This window comes from Arachis ipaensis, chromosome B3 (genome assembly GCF_059453495.1).
Source record: "Arachis ipaensis isolate K30076 ecotype BB chromosome B3, ASM5945349v1, whole genome shotgun sequence".
Lineage (NCBI taxonomy): Eukaryota > Viridiplantae > Streptophyta > Magnoliopsida > Fabales > Fabaceae > Arachis > Arachis ipaensis.
This window is the reverse complement of record NC_142438.1, coordinates 127,165,799-127,190,549: the sequence shown is the minus strand read 5'-3', so window position 1 is coordinate 127,190,549 and position 24,751 is coordinate 127,165,799. Positions and strand designations below refer to the sequence as shown.

The following is a 24,751-nucleotide window of genomic DNA, read 5'->3' as shown; positions in this document are numbered from 1 at the left end:
ATTGTAAAAGATCTTTATTTATTTGGGAAGGTACTTTCGCTGCTACTAAGGGTTTTTGATAATCCATTCTCCCTTAGTCTCTACTGTGATGCCTCGTTAAAAACCATTCTTCAGAAAAAACCCTTTGATTTTTGGGAAAAAATCGTGAAGTTGGGAAAAGAGTACATCAGGGAGTAGAGTTCGCATTTAACTATAGTACCTTTTCATGTTACAAGCATGCCACAACCTAGGTAACTCGGCTCCGCTCAGGTCGGTCACTTTGTAGTAGCCATTTCCTAAGATTTCACTAATCTTGTATGGTCCCTTCCAATTGGCAGCAAGCTTTCCTTCCCCAGACTTGTTGACTCCAATGTCGTTTCTGATTAAGACCAAGTCGTCTGGGGCGAAACTCCTTCGAATGACTTTTCTGTTATATCTCGTAGTCATCCTTTGTTTCAACGTTGCTTTTCTTATCTGGGCTTGCTCTCGGATTTCGGGGAGCAATTCAAGCTCCTCTTTGTGCCCCTGTACATTTCCGACCTCATTATGGAGGATCACCCTTGGGCTTTGTTCGCTGATTTCTACTGGTATCATGGCTTCTATGCCATAGACAAGTCGGAAGGGTGTTTCTCCTGTGGCGGATTGTGGCGTCGTCTGGTAGGCCCATAGCACTTGCGGGAGCTCATCAGCCCAAGCTCCTTTTGCATCTTGTAGTCTTTTCTTTAGTCCCGCCAGTATGATTTTGTTAGCTGCCTCCGCTTGTCCATTTGCTTGTGGATGTTCCACCGAGGTGAACTGGTGTTTTATTTTCATACTGGCTACTAGGCTTCTGAAGGTAGAGTCGGTGAACTGGGTTCCATTATCTGTGGTAATGGAATGAGGTATCCCATACCTTGTGATGATATTTTTGTAGAGGAACCTCCGACTTCTCTGGGCAGTGATAGTGGCCAATGGTTCTGCTTCTATCCACTTTGTGAAGTAGTCTATTCCCACAATTAAGTATTTGACTTGTCTTGGGGCTTGGGGAAAAGGTCCTAATAGATCCATCCCCCATTTTGCAAAGGGCCATGGAGAAGTTATACTGATTAGCTCCTCGAGAGGAGCCACGTGGAAATTTGCGTGCATCTGGCATGGTTGGCACTTTTTCACAAATTCTATGGCATCCTCCTGCAAAGTCGGCCAATAGAACCCAGCTCGGATTACTTTCCTTGCTAGCGACCTGGCTCCAAGGTGGTTTCCGCAGATCCCATTATGAACCTCTTCTAGTACTTCAGTTGTCCTTGAGGTCGGTATGCACTTTAGCAATGGTGTTAATATTCCTCTTTTATAGAGGGTATTTTTCACCAAAGTGTAGTATTGTGCTTCCCTCCGGATTTTCTTGGCTTCTTTTTCCTCTTTGGGGAGGATGTCGAATTTTAGGTATTCGACCAAGGGGTTCATCCACCCGAGGTTTAACCCGGTCACTTCAAGGACTTCCTACTTGTCCTCTGTTTTCATCACAGAGGGTTCTTGGAGAGTTTTCTGGATCAAGCTTCTATTATTCCCCCCTGGTTTGGTACTGGCTAACTTGGAGAGGGCATCTGCTCTGCTATTCAGGTCCCGAGTTATGTGTCTGATCTCGGTTTCTGCAAAGCGCCCGAGGTGCTCCAGAGTTTTTTCCAAGTATCTTTTCATATTCGGGTCTTTAGCCTGATACTCTCCATTTATTTGGGAGGTCACTACTTGGAAATCGCTAAATATCAGCACCTGGAATGCACCGACGTCTTCTGCTAGCTTTAATCCTGCAATCAGGGCTTCATATTCTGCCTGATTGTTGGAAGCTGGAAATTCAAATTTGAGGAAAACTTCTATCTGTGTTCCCCCTCCATTGGCTAGTATTATGCCTGCACCGCTTCCTGTTTTGTTTGAGGATCCATCTACGTATAGTTCCCATGTAGTTGGCTTTTCCTCTTGATCTCCTGCATATTCCGCTATAAAGTCGGTGAGGCATTGGGCTTTTACCGCTGTCCGAGTTTCGTACTTTAAGTCGAACTCGGAGAGCTCTATCGCCCACTGAACCATTCTCCCTGCAACATCTGTCTTTTGGAAGATTTGCTTCATGGGTTGGTTCGTTCAAACTCTTATTGTGTGGGCTTGGAAGTAGGGCCATAACCTCCGCGAGACTATTACTAAGGAGTACGCAAACTTCTCTAGTTTGCGGTACCTTAGTTCGGGACCCTATAGAACTTTGCTGGTGAAGTATACTGGATGCTGTCCAACCTCATCCTCTCGTATTAGGGCCGATGCGATAGCTTTGTCCGCTACAGACAAATATAGGACAAGCTCTTGCCCCACTAGAGGTCGGGTAAGGATTGGAGGTTGGCTCAAGAACTTTTTGAACTCTTGGAATGCTTCCTCGCATTCTGGAGTCCACTCGAACTGGCATCATTTTCTCAGCAGAGAGAACAGTGGAAGGGACCTTAATGCTGATCCTGCCAAGAACCTGGAAAGGGCTGCAAGTCGGCCATTTAATTGTTGGACTTCTCTCAAGCAAGTCGGGCTTTTCATTTCTAGGATAGCTTTGCACTTGTCAGGATTTGCCTCGATCCCTCTTTGAGTTAGCATAAATCCTAGGAATTTTCTGGCCTCCACCGCGAAGGTACATTTTGCGGGATTTAGTCTCATCCCATGCGCCCTTATGGTGTTGAAAACTTGCGTGAGGTCCCTAAAAAGGTCGGCCTCTTCCCAGGTTTTTACCAGCATGTCATCTACGTAGACCTCGATTAAGTGCCCGAGGTGGGGAGTGAACACCTTGTTCATCAGCCTTTGGTACGTGGTCCCTGCGTTTTTTAATCCAAAAGGTATGACCACGTAGCAATAATTTGCTCTAGGTGTGATGAACGATGTCTTTTCCTGGTCTGGCTTGTACATCAGGATCTGGTTATATCCCGAGTAGGCATCCATAAACGACAAGTATTGATACCCTGAGCTGGAGTCCACTAGAGTATCAATGCTTGGGAGCGGATATGGGTCCTTGGGACATGCCTTATTCAGGTCGGTGTAGTCGACGCACATCCTCCACTTGCCGTTTTGTTTCTTGACTAGCACTACATTTGCTAGCCATGTTGGATACTTAACTTCTCTGATGAAGCCGGCCTCTAGGAGTGCTTGTACCTGCTCTTCCACCGCTTGAGCTCGTTCCGGGCCGAGCTTACGCCTTTGCTGCTGTACAGGTCGAGACCCTGGGTGGACAGAGAGCCTGTGGGACATGAGCTCGGGGTCTATCCCTGGCATGTCAGAAGCTTTCCAGGCGAAGAGGTCGGAATTTTCTTTTAGGAGCTTTGTCAACTTTTGTTTTAAGCTTTCTTCCAGGTTGGCTCCTATGTTAGTATTTTTTCCTTCCTCTTCACCGACCTGTATTTCTTCAGTTTTTCCTCCTGGTTGTGGGCGCAGCTCTTCTTTGGTTCTTGTGCCACCGAGCTCTATGGTGTGGACTTCTTGGCCTTTTCCTCTCAGGTTCAGACTTTCATTGTAGCATTTTCTTGCCAGCTTCTGATCTCCTCGCACCGTTGCTATCCCCGCAAATGTCGGGAATTTCATGCAAAGGTGAGGGGTAGACACCACCGCTCCGAGTCGATTTAGGGTAGCTCTGCCAATCAAGGCATTATATGCTGACCCCACGTCGAGGACTATGAAGTCTATGCTCAGAGTTTTGGACTTTTTCCCCTTTCCGAAGGTCGTGTGGAGGGGTAAAAATCCCAGTGATTTTATTGGCGTGTCGCCTAATCCATATAAGGTGTCGGGGTAGACTCTTAACTCCTTTTCATCCAGCCCTAACTTGTCAAACGCGGGCTTGAAAAGGATATCTGCCGAACTCCCTTGGTCTACTAGAGTTCTGTGGAGGTGGGCATTAGCTAGGATCATGGTTATCACCACTGGATCATCATGTCCAGGGATTATTCCTTGCCCGTCCTCCATTGTGAATGAGATTGTGGGGAGGTCGGGTGCTTCACTCCCGACCTGGTAAACTCACTTGAGGTGTCTCTTGCGAGAGGACTTGGTGAGTCCTCCACCCGCGAATCCTCCCGAGATCATATGTATATGCCTCTCGGGAGTTTGTGGTGGTGGGTCTCTCCTGTCCCCGTCCTCTCGCTTTCTCTTCCCGTGATTGTCCGACCTTTCCATGAGATATCTATCAAGCCGACCCTCTCTGGCCAGCTTTTCTATCACATTTTTAAGGTCGTAGCAATCATTTATTGAATGACCATAGATCTTATGGTACTCACAGTAATCGCTGCGACTTCCTCCCTTTTTATTTTTAATGGGCCTGGGAGGTGGCAGCCTTTCAGTGTTGCAGATCTCTCTGTATACATCCACCATGGAAATCTTTCAAGGAGTATAAGAGTGATATTTCCTTGGCCTGTCGAGGCCGAGTTCTTCTTTTTTCTTGGGCTCTCTTTCCTTCTCTTTTGCAGAGTGGGAATGCCCAGGTCGCCAACTCGGCTCTCGTAGTCTGGCATTTTCCTCCATGTTGATGTACTTTTCTGCTCTTTCCTGTACATCGCTCAGGGAGGTGGGGTGCCTTTTTGATATGGACTGTGAAAAGGGACCTTCTCTAAGTCCATTCACTAACCCCATGATGACAGCTTCCGTGGGCAGGTCTTGAATCTCTAAACACGCTTTATTGAACCTTTCCATATAGTCCCGCAAAGGTTCTCCGACCTCCTGCTTTATTCCCAGGAGTCTCGGCGCATGTTTTACTTTATCCTTTTGGATGGAGAACCTCATCAAGAATTTTCTCGAGAGGTCCTCAAAGCTGGTGACTGATCTCGGTGGGAGGCTGTCGAACCACTTCATCGCCGCTTTTGACAAGGTAGTCGAAAAGGCTTTGCAGCGAGTTGCATCAGAAGCATCAGCTAGATACATCCGACTTTTAAAATTGCTTAAGTGATGCTTCGGATCTGTGGTTCCGTCATAGAGGTTCATATCAGGGCTTTTGAAGTTTCTTGAAACTTTTGCCCTCATGATGTCCTCACTAAACGGATCTTCTCCTCCCAGGGGCGACTCTTCTCGGTCGCCACGGGAGTTCCGACTTTTCAGAGAAGATTCTAGTCTTAAGAGTTTTTTCTCTAACTCTTTTCGTCGCTCTATCTCTTCCCTGAGATTTTGCTCCGCCTCTCGTTATCGTTCTAACTCCTGTCTCAACTGTTCCAAACGACCTTGGTGGCCATGGACCAACCCCATTAGCTCGGTTGCGTGGGGTGGCCCTTCCTTTCCTGACTCTCGTCCATCCGAGGAGTTTACCTTTGGATTTTTAAACCCAGAGGTGCCTTCTCGATGTTGATCGCTGGCCTCCTGGTGAGGAGTTGGATTCGCGTCGTTGTTTCCGGTGTCCAGGTTTTCCTGCTCGGAATCAGACGCCGTATGACCATCTTCCGGTGATTTGTCCGCCATTACTGGTTGATCTCTCGGTTCCCCGGCAATGGCGCCAATGTTACGATGGGTAACCGGAGATTATTGGGTTGGACTCGCTGGGTTGGCCCAATCGTCTATGGAAGGAAGCCTTCGAGCGGATTCGCGTCTTTAGAGCCTCCGTCCGACTTGTGAATACGAGTGAATGGGGGTGGTACCTGCAAAGACACTCCGATGCCTAAGTCAGCAAGGGCGTGAGCAGGTCTAAAGAGTATTAGGACTTAGAGATACCTGAGGAGTGTCAGTGTATTTATAGCGGTGAGCCAATAACCACCGTTGAAGTAGTTCCGCCTTTTAAGGTGGATAACCATCCATTTATCTTAGGGAAGTTGGGATATGGCTCCTGGAAGTGGGTTGAGAGATCTTAGGGGCAGTTACTCATGTGAATGAGGGTTTATCTGCCAGCTAATCTTCGTCCCCGACTTCTTCAGAGCAAGTCGTAGTGAGGACCGACTTCTTTAGGGGAAGGTCGGTGTGGGGTGAGGCTCAATCCTTTGGACTGGGTCTTTTCGTTTGGACCTGGGCCTTAGTGTTGGGGCAGGGTATGAACAATATATATATATGTCACAATGGATCAGAACAACACAACACATCTTGGTCATTCTTCTCATTTTATGTCGGTCAGAATTAAATAAAATTTGATATGATTGGCTTTAATACTTTTATAAAAAGCATTATCCAATCTGTGTGTATATACGCCCTAATGGATCAGAACAACACAACACATCTCTAGTTATTCTTCCTATTCTATGTGAACTCTCCAGTTACATCCCAGAGAATTTTTTAATTAAATCAAAGATAACAAAATTATAAAATATGTTTTATATCCTATTTAAAAGAAACAAATTAGTAAATTTTTTTCATCAGCAATAAATTAATAAAGACTATGCTATCAAATATGAAGATTTACACTCAAATACAATTTTGAAAAATTTAATAATTAAATTTATAAGTCAGAATTAAATAAAATTTGATATTGTTGGCTTTAGCGTCCTTATAAAAAGTATTATCCAATTTGCATGTATATACGTCACAATGAATCAGAACAACACAACACATTTCTCGTTGTTTGTTCTTTCCTTTTTATGTGTACTCTCCAATTGCATCCCAGACAATTTTTTTTAATTAAATCAAAGATAACAAAATTATAAAAATATGTTTTAAATTATATTTAAAAAAATAGATTAGTAATTTTTTTTTATCAGCAATAACAATAGATTAATAAAGACTATACTATCAAATATGAAATTTTAGATTAAAATAAAATTTTTAAAAATGAAATAATTAAACGTATAAGTGAGAATTAAATAAAATTTGATATTGTTGGTTTTAGTGCTTGTGTGAAAAGTATTATCTAATTTGCATGTATATATGCCACAATGAATCAGAACAACACAACACATTTTGGTGTTCTTCTCATTTCATGTGTGCCAAAATTAAATAAAATTTGATATTTTTGACTTTAGTACCTTTGTGAAAAATATTATCCAATAAAATTTGATATTTTTGACTTTAGTACCTTTGTGGAAAACATTATCCAATCTATATATATATATATATATATATATATACACGTCACAATGAATTAAAATAACACAACACATTTCTCGTTATTATTCTTTCCATTCTATGTGTACTCTTCCGTCAAATCCTAGACAATTTTTTTTAATTAAATCAAAGATAACAAATTATAAAATATGTTTTAAATCATATTTAAAAGAACCAGATTAGTAAATAATTTTTTATCAACAATAGAATAGTAAAGACTATACTTAAATTTTAGACTTAAATAAAATTTTTAAAAATCTAATAATTAAATTTATAAGTCATAATTAAATGAAATTTGATATTGTTGTTTTAGTGCCTTTGTAAAAAATATTATCCAATATACGTTTATATACGCCACAATGGATTAGAACAACACAACACATTTCTGTTATTCTTCCCATTCTATGTGTGTGAAAATTAAATAAAATTTGATATTGTTAGCTTTAGTACATTTGTGAAAAGCATTATCCAATTTGTATGTATATACGTCTCAATAGATCAGAACAACACATGTTATTCTTCCCATTTATGTCCAGCCCAATCTTAGACAAATTTTTTTAATTAAGTCAAAGATAACAAAATTATAAAATATGTTTTAAATCATATTTAAAAGAAATAGATTAGTAAGTTTTTTTTATCAGCAATAGATTAGTAAGACTATACTATCAAATATGAAATTTTAGACTCAAATAAAATTTTAAAAATTTAATAATTAAATGTATGAGTGAGAATTAAATAAAATTTGATATTGTTGACTTTTAGTACTTTTGTGAAAAAACATTATCCAATCTATATATATACGTCACAATGGATCAGAACAACATAACACATCTCTGTTATTTTTTCCATTCTATACGTGTCAGAATTAAATAAAATTTGATATGGTTGGCTTTAGTGCCTTTGTAAAAGACATTATCCAATCTGCATATATATACGTCCTAATAGATTAGAACAACACGACATTTCTTGTTATTCTTCCTATTCTATATGAACTCTCCAGCTACGAGTCCTAGAGAATTTTTTTTAATTAAATCAAAGATAACCAAATTATAAAATATGTTTTATATCATATTTAAAAGAAACAAATTAGTAAATTTTTTTCATCATCAATAGATTAATAAAGATTATGTTATCAAATAGGAAGATTTACGATCAAATAAAATTTTTAAAAATCTAATAATTAAATTTATAAGTCAAAATTAAATAAAATTTGATATTGTTGACTTTAGTGTCCTTATGAAAAGTATTATTTAATGTGCATGTATATAAGCTACAATGAATCAGAACAACATAACACATCCCTTGTTATTCTTTTCCTTTTATGTATACTCTCCAGTCACATCCCAGACAATTTTTTTTAATTAAATCAAAGATAACAAAATTATAAAATATATTTTAAATCATATTTAAAAAAATAGATTAGTAATTTTTTTTATCAGTAATAAATTAGTAAAGACCATACTATCAAATATAAAATTTTAGACTCAAATAAAATTTTTAAAAATCTAATAATTAAATTTATAAGTGTTTGTTTAGGCACAATTAAATCGATAAATTTTTTTTTTAATAATAATTTGTTTTTTATTTTTTAATGTGTTTGACAAATTTCTAATAATAAAAAAAAATATTAAAAAAATAAAAAATATCTTTTTTGAGAAGCTACAATTTATATATTTTAATTTTTTTCGTTAAAAAAAATATTTTTTACATAAAAAATAAATAAAAAAATATTTTTATCTTATTTTATTCAAATATATAATAAATAAATAAAAATATTTTTTTATATGAGATATTTCAATATAAAATTATTTTTAATTTTATAATTTTTTTTTTGGTGCTCTCATCGCTTGTGAGATAGTTCACTGGCTTAAGCTACGAAAGAAGCAAGCGGCAATTGTTAAATTGGACTTCCAGAAAGTCTATGACAGAGTGAGATGGAGCTTTATGGATATAGTGCTACAGAAGATGGGTTTTGGTAGTAGATGGAGGACCTGGGTGAAGGAGTGTGTGACTACAGTATCTATGTCAGTACTGATCAATGGGTCACCAACCAAGCCGTTTAAGATGGAGAGGGGTCTCAGACAAGGAGATCCCCTCTCTCCCTTCCTGTTTGTTCTTGTTGTTGATGTTCTGCACAGGATGGTGGGGAAGGCGGTTAGAAATAGCAGAATATCTCTACTGCTGGTAGGAAGGGATAATGTAGAATTGTCGCATCTCCAATTTGCAGACGACACCATTTTATTTTGTCCCCAGAAAACAGAAACGCTAGTGAATTACAAGAGGCTCCTGCGTTGTTTTGAGTTAATGTCTGGCCTGAGTATCAACTTTGAAAAATCGAGCCTAATTTCAGTAAACTGTGAGAAGGAATGGGTGACGAATATGTGTGGCCTGTTGGGTTTTGCTGAAGCAGCATTACCTGTCAGGTACTTAGGGATTCCTCTTGGTGCCAATCCTAGATTGGTGAAGACTTGGAAACCAATCATTGACAAGGTTGAAGACAAGCTGAGTTTATGGAAAGTCAGGTCTCTCAACAAAGCGGGTAAGCTGGTCCTTATAAAATCTGTTCTCAATAGCTTGCCGGTTTACTACTTAAACTTGTATAAGATGCCAAAGGGGGTTGCAGAAAGGATTATTGGGCTTCAAAGAAGGTTCTTGTGGAGTAAAGAAGATGGGAATAATGGGATACCAATGGTGAAATGGGAGGTAGTTCAGGCTTCGAAAAAGTTAGGAGGTTTGGGGGTGGGGGATGCTCTAATTAGGAATGCGGCGCTACTGTTCAAATGGTGGTGGCGTTTTTCAAAGGAGGACTGCCCGCTTTGGAAGAAGATTGTTTGCTCTTGTAATCAGTTGGACCCAACTGTAATGTTATCAAACCAACCTGTGCGATCAAGAGGGGGGCCGTGGAAAGATATTTGTCACCTTAATATTAAGGAGCAACATGCAAGAGATATGATGATCAGAGGTCTGTCAATGGAGGTGGAAAATGGCAGAAACATTCGTTTTTGGGAGGATGTGTGGTTACAAGGTGGCTCCTTGAAAGATTGTTTTCCAAGACTCTTCTCGGTTTCAAATCAACAAGGATCCGTAATAGGGGACTGTGGGTTTTGTGATGAGTTAGAGTGGATATGGGACTTCCAATGGAGGAGGGAACTCTTCCAATGGGAGCTAGAGTTGCTAAATCAATTACATGTCAGGTTGAGGGACGTGAGGTTATCACTTGATAGAGAGGATTCAGTGACTTGGAAATTTGATAAAAATAGAGTATTTTCTACTAATTCTTTTGTGCAGGTGCTACATAATGAGATGCTCCCAACAGACATCACAAGTTACAACTTCACAAGCTCCATATGGCGAGGCTTGGTTCCACCAAGAGTTGAACTCTTTGCTTGGTTTGTGCTAGTAGGAAGGGTTAATACGAAGGAAAGGCTGAGTAGACTTGGTATTATTAATCTTCATGACAACATTTGTGTTTTGTGTAAAAAGAACATAGAATTTGTTCATCATTTATTTTTTGCATGTGAGTTCACGTGGCAGGTGTGGTGTGCATGGCTGACTTTTTCTGATAGAGCTTGGACCATCCCAGGAACCACTAAAGAGTTCTATGAGAGTTGGATTGAAGTAACAGGTGGGAAGTCTGAGCAAAGAAAATGGCTGATAGGATTCTATGCGGTTATTTAGAACATTTGGTTGGAGCGGAATAGCAGAGTCTTCCAGCAGATAGAGACAAGTGTTGAAGGAGTTAAGATCATGTCTTTCTTGAGCTACAAGGATTGGTGTGGAGTCGATCCGATTGGTTGTTGATGGCAATGTCGGAGATGACAACGGATACTAGCTTTCCAGTTATATTTGTGTTTACTTTGGTTATCCTTTTTCCTTTGCTCCACTTTACTGTGTTGAGCCTCTTTTGTTCAAAAAAAAAAATTTTTTTTTTAAAAAGATATTATTTAAAATATTTTTTTTTTTCAAAAATAGTGTCCAAACATAACAACAAGCCCTAAGTCAGAATTAAGCCGCATTTAGCTAGATAAGGTTATAATGAAAAGTAAACAAAAATAGCAGATGCTCTCCAATTCATTCTGTTGTGTTTTTGGTGGTTCATCTCCTTTTGCCCATACCTTCTTTCAAATACAGATAAAAGAAAATATATTTAAAAAAAAAAAGATATTTGAGATTAAAAAATATATAATAGTGATTAAGATTTAGATTACATTAATTGTTACTTTATTGGAGAAAACAAAAGAATAGAAAGGCAGTTCCCCACACCAACAAATAACAAATCCTGATGCCATTGGTCAACATATTATAAAAACACGCATGAGTATCAATCAATCAATATGAATTTCAATTTAAACCAAGAAAAGAAATAATAAGAAAAAGAAATTAGAGTTTGCTTTTGGTAGAAAGAATATAGAGTATATTCTTGTTATCTTGTATTAATGTTTTTGTTCCGAATATCTCCACAAAACTTGAATTATTAGATTAGATTGTTGTTTCCGTGTGGGATCCCAATCCCTCCATCGATTTGGTTGGTGCCACGCTTCCGATATGGATTTGGATGATTTCCGATCCATACTGGACACCGCCCGCGTCGACGTTTGGGCTTTCTTTGACGCTGCAATCGACGTCGCTTCCGCCGATAACGCCGATGAATTGAAGCGCCGCCGGGACGGAATCGTCGAGCGCCTTTACGCCGCTACTGCCACGCCTCCCCGGTGTCTGAATTGCGAAGCAAATGCCGTCGAAGCACACAATCAGCAAAACAAATCGTCAGAGGACGAGGATATGGATCCTTTTGGAGGCTTATTCGATGACGAGCAGAAGAAGATTCTAGAAATTAAGCACCAACTTGAAGATCCTCACCAGGTCTCCCTCTTTTTTTTCCTCTTTTAATTTCAGCTAATTAATTGGTTCTTAGAATTAAGGAATGTGTTTTGTGTTGGTTGAATTTGATGTTGTTTGATAGTCGGAAGATTCGTTGGCGGAGTTGCTACAGAATCTGGCGGACATGGATATTACATTCCAGGCTTTAGAGGTAAGCTCGTGTTGTTTGTTAAATTGTCGTTTGAGTTTGTTAATTAATTGGATTCATGCATGCAGGAAACTGACATTGGGAGGAACGTGAATCGGTTAAGGAAGCATTCCTCCAGTGAAGTTCGCAGATTGGTGAAGCTTCTTGTCAGGTTTTGTTTTTTAAGTGCATATGCTGAAGAATGAAGGTTGATTCATGTAACAGATGAGTTGAGTGTTTTGTTTGCTTTGGATAGGAAGTGGAAGGAAATTGTAGATGAATGGGTGAAGCTGAAGGCACCTGGAGAACCTGCTACTGCTAGTACTGTCATTGGTAATCTCTCTCTTCTGTGTCAAAATTGCAGTGAATAGTGAGATTCATGTCATCTTGTTGGCATGGCAGGTGATGATGAAGATTCGCCTCAGCAGAGGAATCAACGAAATGGGCATCATCAGGTTCAGTTCAAGAACTATGCATGATGATTCATATGCTTTGCTGCTTTATTGATTATAATGTTCCATTCCTTTGGCAGATTCCTGGTTTTGCATGCTCGCCAAATTCAGAGAGTGAGTATAGTATCCGATTCAAAGTGTGATTTGGAATGTTTGGTATAATGTTTAATACATGTTCTGTTCCCTTCACTGCTCTCTTCACTGCTCTGCTCATACAGATGGCAATTTTGAGTCTTCCGAAACAGAACCAAAACCAAAACCAATTCCTCGCAAAGAAGCTCTGCCAAAACCAGCTCAAAAATCACCATCACCGTTACCATCGGTTCCCACTCCTCCTCCTCCTCAAAACGTACGGATATGATTTATAAGCTTAAGTTTACTTGCTTAACAAGTTAAAAAACCGACCCATTGTTGGATTATTTTCAGAGACAAAAAGAGAGCAATTTTGACGCGGAGAGACTTGCTTCAGCAAGAAAACGACTTCAAGAGAACTACAAAGAGGCTGCAAATGGTGACTTGATTACTTGCTGTTTTATTTGTTACATTACATAGATAGATTCATGTGATACTGAGTGGTAATGTTGTGTTGTAGCGAAAAAGCAAAGAACGATACAGGTGATGGACCTGCATGAGTTGCCAAAACCAAAAGCCAAGAATGTTTTCTTTGGAAAGAACAAAGGCGGCATGGGTTCTCAGGGAAGGAAATGGTGACGCTCAAATAGGGTGATGCCGGATATTGATTCATATTCCAAACTGCCGCTTCACCACCCTTTACCTTTTTCCTCTCCCATCATAAAAACACTTATGCCTTCTTTAATTTACCTTTATCAATAGTAACAAGGGGAACAAATTTCTCCGTTATAGGACTACGGTTTCTATGGAATGCGATTTAGGCTGTTTGCTGCTTGACTCGTGATAATTTCAGGGTCAGATTTATAAATATGGTATTCGCAGCCGACAAAATGGTTTTTCAAGTTTGGGTAAAAATATTGAAAACCCTTTTGTTTTCCGGCATTAATCACGATTCAAGGGCTAAATTATATAGCTGCAAACATTGACTTTATGTAGTGTGCAAAAATTTTTTTTTAAAAGATTTTATTGGTTTGGATTTGGGATGGTGAAGGGAGTGGTAGAATAACGGCCGTTTGGTTAATGTTTATATTCATCATAGACATAGACATAGTGGTATATATTCTTTGTTTGTTAAGAGTTAAGACACAAATTTCCGAAGGATATAGTAGCACACAAATTCATACAAAATATATGTATTTAGTGTTCTCTTAAAATGTTGAGACATAAAGACATATTCAATTAGATACAAATTTTTTACACTTTTATCTTTTATTAATCTTTAAAATATCAATTTTTTTTTTTTTAATTCTAACTCTTTTGTTTGTTGACCAATCTTCTTTCCTTCCTCCTCCGCTTTTCTTCTATCACTACCCTCTCCTTCCATCACTACTCCCTCTGCCACCACCATCGCCTTCGTGCCCTCTTCTCTGTGTCTAGATCCGTCGGATCTTTTCCTCTTTTTTCTAGATTTGCTGTTTTCTTCTCTTCCTCCTCTACGTTTGCCTTTCTCTCTTTCTCTTTGTGTAAAGGTACTAGGCTTAGAGGGAAGAAGATGAACGAGGAAAGAAAGGGAGAGCAGAGAGAAAACAAAGATGTTGTGTATACTTAAATGGAATGAATGAATCATTACAATGAATGAATATATGCAATATGTAACTGCAACAATAGTTGGACTCCCTACCAGGTGGTACACCAAGAACCACACACCTACTAACTAACTAGTGCACCATCACAGTAATACACTTATCACGCCTAATACACTACCACAACTAATACATACACTATCATGATCTCTACCTTCACAAATTCTTAGGTGCTTCAGACTTTGTATAAGGCAAATTGTAACTCTTGTCATCGTCCCTGCTTGACACTCTCTTTGTTAAAGTCTCTGCTATGCTGTCCTTTGACATCCTCATCTGATCTCTGTCCTTTAAGCCCGGTATAATATCGGAGATCAGCAACCATTAACTTATCTCTAAAGTGTAGAAAGGCAGTACTAGGCAGAGCCTTAGTGAAAATGTCCGCAACTTGAACCGTTCCGGGGACATGGCTCACACCAATGAGTCGTTTCGTCACAAAGTCATGCAGAATACGTTTCACAAGTCTCCAGTGTTCATCAAGTGGATGTTGCACAAATTGTGAGACTTTACTCACACAATAAGCCAACTCAGGCCTGGTCACAGTAAGGTATTGCAAACTACCCACAACCGATAGAGCTTCGGGTTATTGAAGGCAGATCCCCCAAAGGCAGAGAACTTAACCGATGACGATAGGGGAGTGACGCACGGCTTGCAGTCTTGCATCTCAGCCTTCTTTAACAAGTCATTAACATATCTCTCTTGAGACAAGAGAAGACCACCACTGTCTGTCCTGGTCACTTGAATAACAAGAAAGTAGTTTAGGCTACCCATGTCTTTTAATGCAAACCTAGTGTTGAGTTGTTGAATGACATCATCAATGACCTTATTCGAGTTACCTGTGACGATTATGTCATCGACATACACAAGAACCACAGTGGCTGATACATGTTTGAACCGGGTGAAGACAGACACATCAGACTTAGTGGTAAGGAAGCCAAGATGTTGGAGCGCTGTAGACAGCTTGTAGTACCAAGCTCGTGGTGCTTGTTTGAGGCCATAGAGGGCCTTAGTAAGCTTGCATACTAAACTGCCATCGCCAATCTCATAACCCCGAGGCTGCTTCATGTACACATCCTCAGCCAACTCACCATGAAGGAAGGCATTGTTAACATCAAGCTGTTTGATGGTCCATGACTTTGACAACGCAAGAGTGAGTACAATCCTAATTGAAGTAGGCTTTACGACAGGGCTGTAGGTCTTAGTAAAATCAAACCCTGGTCGCTGAGAAAAGCCCTGAGCTACTAACCGCGCCTTATACTTTTGGAGGGTGCCATCAGACTTGTATTTAACTCAGAAAATCCACTTCCTACCAACAGCCTCTCGACCTTGAGGCAGAGGAACCAATTTCCAAGTCTGATTCCGCATAAGAGCATGGTATTTTGCATCCATAGCCAATTTTCAATATGGATTTTGTAGTGCATCTCTGACTGATCTCGGCTCAATCGCTGCCAAAAAAGCTCGGGGTCATAAAATGCCAGCTTTGCTTCGGGTAACCATCGGATGGGTGTTTAGAGTAGGTGGTTGAGTAGGGGGCAAATCAGGTAAAACAATTTCTAAATCAGAGATTGGAATAGGAATAGGTGTGTTGGAGGGTGCAGAAGGAGAAAAAGAGGTTGTGGGTTGTGAGGAAGATGGCTGCTGCTGTGAGAAAGAAAGAGAAGGAGGGAGGGACAAGGAAGGAATAGAAGAGAGAACCTGGGAGTGCAACGGTTGAGGCAAAGGTGAGGAAGCTGGCTGTGAAGACAACACAATGGTGGGGAGAGGAGATCTTTGGAGAGTAGGGATAGCTGGAACACTGGCTGGAAGTGTTGGTGACAGAGCAGATGGCCGCCAAGGGAGGCAGCGAAGTTGTTATCTTTAAACGGAAACTGGTGCTCATTAAACACAACATTGTGGGAGATTATCTGCTTTCCTTGCTCGGTAAGGCACTTATAACCTTTATGAGAGCCGCTGTACCCCAAAAACACACAAGGGAAAGATCGGAACTCCAGCTTATGCTTGTTGTAGGGCCGCAAGTGTGGGAAGCATAAGCAGCCAAAAGCCCGAAGACTGGAGTAATCAGCCTTTTTGCCAAACAATTTCTCATACGGTGACTGATTAGCAAGCACAGGCGTGGGTAACAAGTTGATCAGATGCACTGCAGTGCTGAAAGCTTCCCCCAATACTTGATTGGCATACCAGCTCCTGCTAACATGGTCATCCCCTTTTCAACAACATGCCGATGCTTCTGCTCAGCAGCACTATTTTGCTGGTGTTCATGAGGACATGAAAAGTGATAAAGAATTTCCTGCATCTGTAAATCTTTGGACAAGCTCACATATTCAGCAGCATTATCAGATTGCACCATTTTTATTTTAACATTTAATTGCATCTCAATCATTTGTTGAAAGCATTTAAAGACTGATTTGAGTTGGGAGCGTGATCTAATGAAGTAAATCCAGGTAAACTTGCTAAAAGCATCAATGAAATTTATGAAGTAAAAATTGCCATAGGAATCAACTATTGGGGCACGTCCCCATATGTCTGTGTAAACTAAAGCTAGGGGTGTAGTGTAAACTGTATTTGAGACTGAAAAAGGTAATTGGTGAGACTTTCTTATACAGCAGGCTGGACAAACGGATTTATTGGGGTCAACTACAATATCACAAGATTTTAGAATACTAGATACTACATTATAAGAAGGATGACCTAGCCTATTATGCCACAAAAGAAAACTATCAGCAGCAGACATAGAGGAGACGTAGGCAACTGCATTATTTGAGGGCTTGAAATTAACAAATTTGTACATTTCCTGCTCAACTTCTCCATTGATCACAACTTCTTTAGTGTCCTGATTTTTCACAAAGCAACAATCAGAATGAAACTCAAAAAATATTTTATTATCACAGCAGAATTTGTAGACACTAAGCAAATTTTTTGTTATGTCAGGGACATGAAGCAATTTTTGAAGCAAGAACTCTGTGGTGCTCAAATCAGTTTTAAAATAAGACTTCCCAACAAGATTGATATGCAAACCTGAACCATCTCCCACAATGACTTGGTCAGTTCCTGTATAAGGCTCCTTTTCCATTAGATTTTACCGATCAGCTGTCATGTGATGTGTTGCACCTGAGTCAGGGTACCAAGTCTGATCTTGAACCGTTGCTGGAGTAGCCAGAACATGACGTAGATGAGCTTGCGAGCCTTGTACACCCTGTGAGTTGGAATAGTCATGTTGAGAAGGGGAGCCCGAGCTGTCTCCTCTATCATACTTGTACCAGCATGTCTTGGCAGTATGCCCAACTTTGTCACAAACTTGACAAATTGATCTTTCATTGTGAGATTGCCTCATACCATTGTTGCTTAATGGTCTTGAACCAGATGCACCATTATACCCTTGCTGTCTCTCATTGTGCACAAACCTTGAATTATTGTTGGATCCAAAACCATCACTATATCCCAGTCTTGCACTATCAAAATTGTTATCACCAAATCTGCTGTAACCATTTCTATTATTAAACCTGTTGTCACTATAGGAATTGTTTCCTGCTCTTCCTGACCGGCTGCCACTACGAAAACCGACTCTGTTGCCTCCTCTAAAACCACCTCTCATATTGTAACTTTGCGAATACTGAGCCATATTTTCTTGAACGAACGATTCTGGTTTTCAAAATCTGTCTAGCATGCTTTCATGAGCAAACAAAAGTGCTTCTAATTCACCTACTAAGATACTAACAGGTCGTGCAACCACTGAGGTAAATACTGGTGCATATTCTTCAGTTAAACCATTTAAAATTGCATTCACATGATCACTTTCACGCATCGGTTCTCTGACCGAAGCCAACGCATCAGTTGTTCCTTTCAACACTAACAGATAGTCATTTACAGAGGCTCCAATTCGAACAATACTTAATTTGTGCTTTAACTGCATAGTTTTTGCCCTAATTTGAGAGGAGAAATGATCATCTAATCTTTTCCATACCTCGAATGCATAAACGCAGCCTACCATCCGAGTTGTGAAAGGCTTTGTCATTGAGGCAAGTAACCAAGACTTGAGGAGTGCATCTTGTCGCTTCCAAATCGCAAAATCGGGATTCAGTTTTTCTGTGGTTGTGAATCGTACTTTGAGTCAACCACGACCACCTCTCTCCCACTTTTTCTATTCGCCCACCGTTGCTTCGGTCGCACTCTCTCTTGCGCTCTTCACCGCGATGACTTACTCTTATATGTGTTTGATCCATTTTCTCGGATTAGGAGTCTGAGTTAGATTCTGAATTTGATGGATTTGTTCATGAAGAATTCGTTTCTCTTTGTTTTTCTGTTTTAATTGTTTTAAATAATTGTTGAATTGATGATTATATATAATAGAGTTTTTGTTACCGTTAGTGGTTGGATTTGTTATTGAAATTATTGGAATTTTCTATTATTTGAATTATTTATTTTTGGTTATAAATGATAATAGAGGAGAAAAATAAGTGGTGATAAATGAATGGTGATGGTGAAAATAAATGATAAAAGTATTATAAATTGAAAAAGTCTCAAGACCAGCATTTTTATTAAAATCTAACTAACATTTAACTATAAAAAAAGATGGTATAATTTTATACCATTAAATATAATTTTATATTATTAAAAATATTAATAATAACTAATTGATAATTACAAATCATAAAATATATTAACTTCTTAGCACTACTATTATAAATTTTTCAATATTTTATATATTTGTTCTACTAAACATAAAATATATACTTATATTTTGTATTTATGTCTTTTTATTTATGCTTATTATTTAAAGTTTTTAGTATACATTAACCAAACAAAACCTAACTGATAAGAGATAAGTTGTTTGAGAGGTTTGCTAATGTTGCAATGTGTCAGGTATGCAGAGAACAAAGTCAAGAATCGACCAATTTTGTAGTGCATGACCGCATATAATGTAAGTATGTAAGTAACTACGTAAGTGCGGGAGGGAGTGTGGCTGCTGTCGGCCTGCCGCCCAAGAGCAAATACATAGGAAGTGGTGAGTGCGAGTGAAATAAGATCCTGAATCAAAATATATATCATTCTGGCCCGGATTTTCAATTAATAAAATAATTTTGACCATTCATAAATAAATAATCTTATCCCAATAAAGCTGGCTTTTCTGATCTCATTTACGCATGACAATAAGATGGAATGAATATCTAAGTATTTATATCCATTACCTATTTTAATATCTATAGGTATTTTAATTTTTGTCCCATACCTAAAAATTTGCAACTATGTACCTGTTTTGTATTTGTCCCGTCTCAAAATTTGATTGTTTTATTTATAGTGTCTTTTTTTTTTTTTAAATCTACAACATGAAAATAAACCAATTAAACTGAACTAATCAATAAAAACTAAACTAATCAATAAAATTTTAAATATAATGAAACACAAAGACAATCTTAAATTATTTAGAATAACACATACGATATAGTCTTATAATATATCAAAATAGTCTTAAACTAAAGAAAATTTTAAATTATCACATCACACATAATAAATTCATAAAGACACAAATTTTTTATGAATACAATAGCACATAAATGCATATAAAAAATATGTATTTAGTATTCTCTCACAATATTGAGACATAAAGACATATTCAATTAGATATAATTTTTTTACACTTTTATTTTTTATTAATTTTTAAAATATTGTTATAAAATAAGGATTAGAATTTGAGAGAAGTGAAAAAAAAAAGAATAGGGAAAATAATAAATGACTTTATTAATGATTGTGATATTCAAAGAATAAAGAGCTATTTATAGTTAAAGCCCAATTCCTAGCTGACTCAACTAGGCTACATTTATAACCAACTCTATCTATTTGAATTTTAAAATATGATTACAATTTAGGATATTCATAATAAATATATTTATAACACTCTCTTTGGAAGTCCCTAGTAGTAGTAGATTAACGTCTCATTAAAACCTTACAAAAAAAACCCTAAAAAAATTTTAGTGAAGAAAAAAGAGTATACTGTCTTGTAATACGTTAGGTAGCTGCCTCGTTAAAAATCTTATCAGGTAAAACCTAAAGTGAGATAAAAATCATGATTAAGAAAAAGAGTATAGTCTGTATTACTCCCCCTAATAATTACATCACTTGATATCTCTTAGTTGGCATAATCTTGTATACTAGCTTCTCAAATGTTAAAGTAAGTAGTGCTTTAATGAATAAATTTGTTAAATTATTATCGAAATGACTTTGTTGAACATTTATATCACCATTTTATTAAAGATCATGAGAGTAGAAGAATTTTAATAAAATATGCTTTGTTTTATCTCCTTTGATATATCCCTCTTTTAGTTGATGTATGCAAGCAGAGTTATCGTCGTATATGACTGATGGTATTTTTGTCATGAGTAAACCACACATCTTAAACATGTTGGATGATTGACCTAAGCCAAATATATTCTTGAGTTGTTTCATGAATTGCCAATATTTCTACATGATTTGAGAAGGCTGCAGCTATGGTTTGTTTTGTTGAACGCCAAGATATAGCTGCTCCTCCACTTGTGAATAGATAACTTATTTGTGACCTGCTTTTATGCATATTAGAAAGAAAACCGACATTTGCATATCTAACTAATTGAAATGTTGATTTATTAAAGTAAAACAAGCCTTTATCAATAGGTCCTTGAATATATCCTAATATATATTTGACACTATTCTAATACCTTCTAGTTGAATAGGAGCTAAATCTTGATAACAAATTTACTGAAAATACTATATCTGGTATCATATTCTTAGCGAGATGCATTAGTGCACCAATAGCATTAAGATAAGGTACTTTAGGACCAAGGAGCTTCTCATTATTTTCACAAGGTCGAAATGGATCTTTATCCACATCTAGTGATCTCACCATCATTGGAGTACTCAATGGATTTGTTTTGTCTATGTAAAATTTTTTCAAAAGTTCCTCCATATAACTTAACTGATAGATGAATATACCATCCTTCAAATGTTTAATTTATAAATCAGGACAAAATTTTGTCTTGTCAAGATTTTAATTTCAAATTCTCTTTTTAAATAATCCATAATTTTTAAAATCTCTTCGAGTGATCTAATGATGTTTAAATCATCAACATATACTTTAATAATAAAAAATTTAGATTCAAACTTTTGTATGAACACACATAGACATACACAGTCATTTTTATATTCATCTTTCAATAAATATTCACTGAGATGTTTATATCACATGAACCTAAATTATTTTAATCCATACAAGAATTTTTAAAATCTTACTAAATAAATCTCCAGAAAATTATTATATGCTTCAAACATTTTAAATTCCTCAGAGATTGTATATAGATTTTTTTATTAATTGAATCGTATAAATAAGTTGTAACAAATCTATTAGATACATGTCAAATTTTTCATGCACAGCCAGACTAATAAGATATCTTAATGTAATTGAATTCATTATAGAAAAATATGTTTTCATATAGTTAATAATATGTTTTTGTGAGAATTCTTGTAATACTAGTCATACTTTATATTTTTCTATTTTATTTTTCTCATTTCGTTTGTGTACAAAAATTCACTTGTCCCCACTGATTCTGTACCTTTAAGTGTTTTGACTATAGGATAAAAATTTTACATTTTCTAAAAAAAGTTAATTTAACTTGAATTGCGTCTTTTTATTTTGGCAAATCATCTCTCTATCTACATTCTTTGACATATTTTAGTTCATAATCCTAATCTTGCTTTACTAGTTTAATAGCAATATTATAAACAAAAATGGTGTCAACAACAGGATACTTTCAATCTCATATTTTTCCAGTAGTGACATAACTTATTGAGATCTCTTCATTTTCAGGTACCTAAACCTCTTTCGAGATTTGACCAATATTTATATCTTCGAATCTCCTTTGAATATTTGCCTCCATATTTTGACCATCATGATTAATTATCTCTCTTTTTTTGAGGATGTTTATCATTGGAATAGTTTGGCTTTCTGCTTTAGACGTAGATTACTTTCATTTGCACTAACAATTTGTCTTTCTAAGATACTGATTTTTATTGTTCATTTGCAGCTTGAATATGAGATTTTATAATATTTTTCATATGAATTAATTTTTGTACTTCTAATTCACATTGTCTAGTGTGATGATCTAAATGTGATAACGACAATATATTCTAAGTAGTTTCTTTTTTCAACTATTTATTTTCTCCTCCTAATTTTAAAAAAATTATTTCATCGAAGTGACAATTAAAAAATCTTGCCTTAAATAAATTATCCATTGTTGGGTCAATATATTTTATAATTGATGAAAAATCATAATCAACATATATCTTCAATCTTCTTTGGAATTCTATTTTTGTACGTTGTAATGAAGCAATTGGGACATATATCACATATATAAATGTACAAGATGTCTCTGGTACGGTTGAGAGATGGATCGAGAACTTGCGGGTTGAGACAGATGCCGGATCACTTGACTGGAGCAATGGGGGGAGGTACCTGCAAAGACACTCCGACGCTCAAGTCAGAATGGATCTGAGAGGTATAAGGTGTGAGGAATGAATGAATACCTGGAGGGACTTGGGTCCTCTATTTATAGGTGATGGTGAATATCTTATCTTATCTTATTTGGCTAAGATAAGGGAGACGTTTGAATTATCTTATCTTATCTTACTTGATTAAGATAAGGGAGACGTTTGAATTCGAAAGTTGGTTAGGAGCTCTAGTGGGCCGGTTCCGGGCCTTCTGGAAGGGAGAAGCAGGTCGGACCGGGTAACCGGGTTCAGGGACCGTTCCGGGTATAAGATCTGTGGGCCGGATCCGTAACAGTTGCCCCCGGAGCGGGAGAGTGAGGGTGCTCAGTCTCATCGCTGGAGGAACCTTTTTCTTGCCGTTGTGGTTTGGCAAGGAGATCGTTGTTTGGTTTTTCCGGTCGAGGTCAACGATTTGGGGAGTTCATGGCCGTTTCATGGTCAGGCGAGGAGCGCGTTGTTTAGGCGTTTCATCACATACCGGGTTTGATGACCATAACAGTTGCCCCCGGAGCATGAGAGTATGCTTTCTTGGTCTCAATTCTAAGTTGTTGGAGAGTCCGATCCTCTGTAGTTCGGGAGACTGTGAGGGGCCTGAAAAAGGCGTGACGTCATCCTGCACTAATTGGTAGGATGTTGGTCAGTCTGGCTTTCTGCGAGTTGGAAGACCATCCTCATGCTTTTTTGTGTGGCCTTTTTTTTTTGGGCCGGTATTGTGAACTTATTTTAGACATCTTAGTGGGCTGATTTCAAGACTTTGTTTATTTAGCTTATTTGGATTTCCGTTTTGTTAGCTTTGCGGGTGATCGATTCATGGGTCACTATTTTTGTTATTTAGATATCCGTTTTGTTATTTGGATATCCGTTATGTTGGCCTCAGGGTGATCGATCCCCGGGCTGCCATTTTTTATTTGGATACCCGTTTTGTTATTTGGATATCCGTTTTGTTGGCCTAGGGGTGATCGATCCCTAGGTAGCCGTTTACTTATTTGGATATCCGTTCTGTTATTTGGATATCCGTTCTGTTGGCCTCGGGGTGATCAATTCCCGAGTAGCCATTTACTTAATTGGATATTCGTTCTGTTATTTGGATATCCGTTCTGTTGGCCTCGGGGGTGATCGTTCCCCGGGCCGCCATTTTTTGTTATTTGGATATCCGTTCTGTTGGCCTCGGGGTGATCGATTCCCGAGTCGCCATTTTTTGTTATTTGGATATCCATTTTGTTGGCCTAGGGGTGATCGCTTCCCAAGTAGCCATTTATTTATTTGGATATCCGTTCTGTTGACCTCGGGAGATCGATTTTCGAGTAGCCGTTTACTTAATTGGATATTCGTTCTGTTATTTGGATATCAGTTCTGTTGGCCTCGGAGTGATCGATCCCTGGGTGTAGCCGCGTTTAGTTTGTGTCATCGGACGGGGCAATGTTTTTGAAATAATGAATTTCATTTGTGGTTTGTGCCTCGTTAAAACCTCTCGATGTGGGTAGGAAAGAGTGCCCAGTAAGAAAATATACGATTGAATAACTTAAGCAATAAATGAAAGTGAAGAAGGCAAAATATAAAAGGTAAAGAGATAGTCTTAAACGACCTCGATCTTGTTGCTTTGGAAGGATGTTTCTACATATAGTAGCGTCGTAAGTTGGTGGAATTTCAAGATATTGGGAGCTTGGTCCCATCTAGTCTTTCGAGCCTGTAGGCTCCTTTTTCGATTACCGTATTGATTTGGTAGGGATCCTCCTAGTTGGGCGTGAGATTCCATTTTCCGGGAGTGGGTAGACTGATGTTGTTATGTCGTAAGACGAGGTCTCCTGGTCCGAAGTCTCGTCGTACCGTGCTGCCATTGTACTTTAGGCTTATTCTCTATTTTAGGGCTAGCTCCCATAGGTGTGCTATACTCGTAACCTTGTATGCAAGGCCCTACTTTGCTTTTTTGTCGTTTCCTCCCATGGTTCTGCGTGGACTTTGGTGTGCATCAAGGTCGGAAAGGAAGATGCCTACCGCGTCTCGTGATCTCTTGCGTAGGGCTAGGCTGGTGTTGTCGTATTTTACCGCGGTTTCCCGGTCTCCGTGGATGGTTCCGATGGAGCCAT

General features: G+C 38.2%; 1 protein-coding gene across 2 annotated transcripts; it reads left to right on the top strand.

The window, feature by feature from the left end:
- Positions 1–10,986: 10,986 nt before the first annotated feature.
- LOC107630962 (putative mediator of RNA polymerase II transcription subunit 26c) lies at positions 10,987–13,760 on the top strand. 2 transcript variants are annotated; one of them, XM_016334259.3, is made up of 9 exons: positions 10,987–11,841; positions 11,942–12,010; positions 12,076–12,158; positions 12,243–12,319; positions 12,389–12,441; positions 12,519–12,552; positions 12,657–12,787; positions 12,865–12,949; positions 13,031–13,760. In XM_016334259.3, exons 1-9 carry the CDS (start codon positions 11,524–11,526, stop codon positions 13,147–13,149), a joined length of 969 nt encoding a protein of 322 aa, XP_016189745.1. In that variant the 5' UTR covers positions 10,987–11,523; the 3' UTR covers positions 13,150–13,760. The 2 variants fall into 2 exon arrangements, with proteins under 2 accessions (XP_016189745.1, XP_088365595.1); XM_088509469.1 differs by having other exon boundaries at positions 11,315–11,841; positions 12,243–12,307.
- Positions 13,761–24,751: the final 10,991 nt, after the last annotated feature.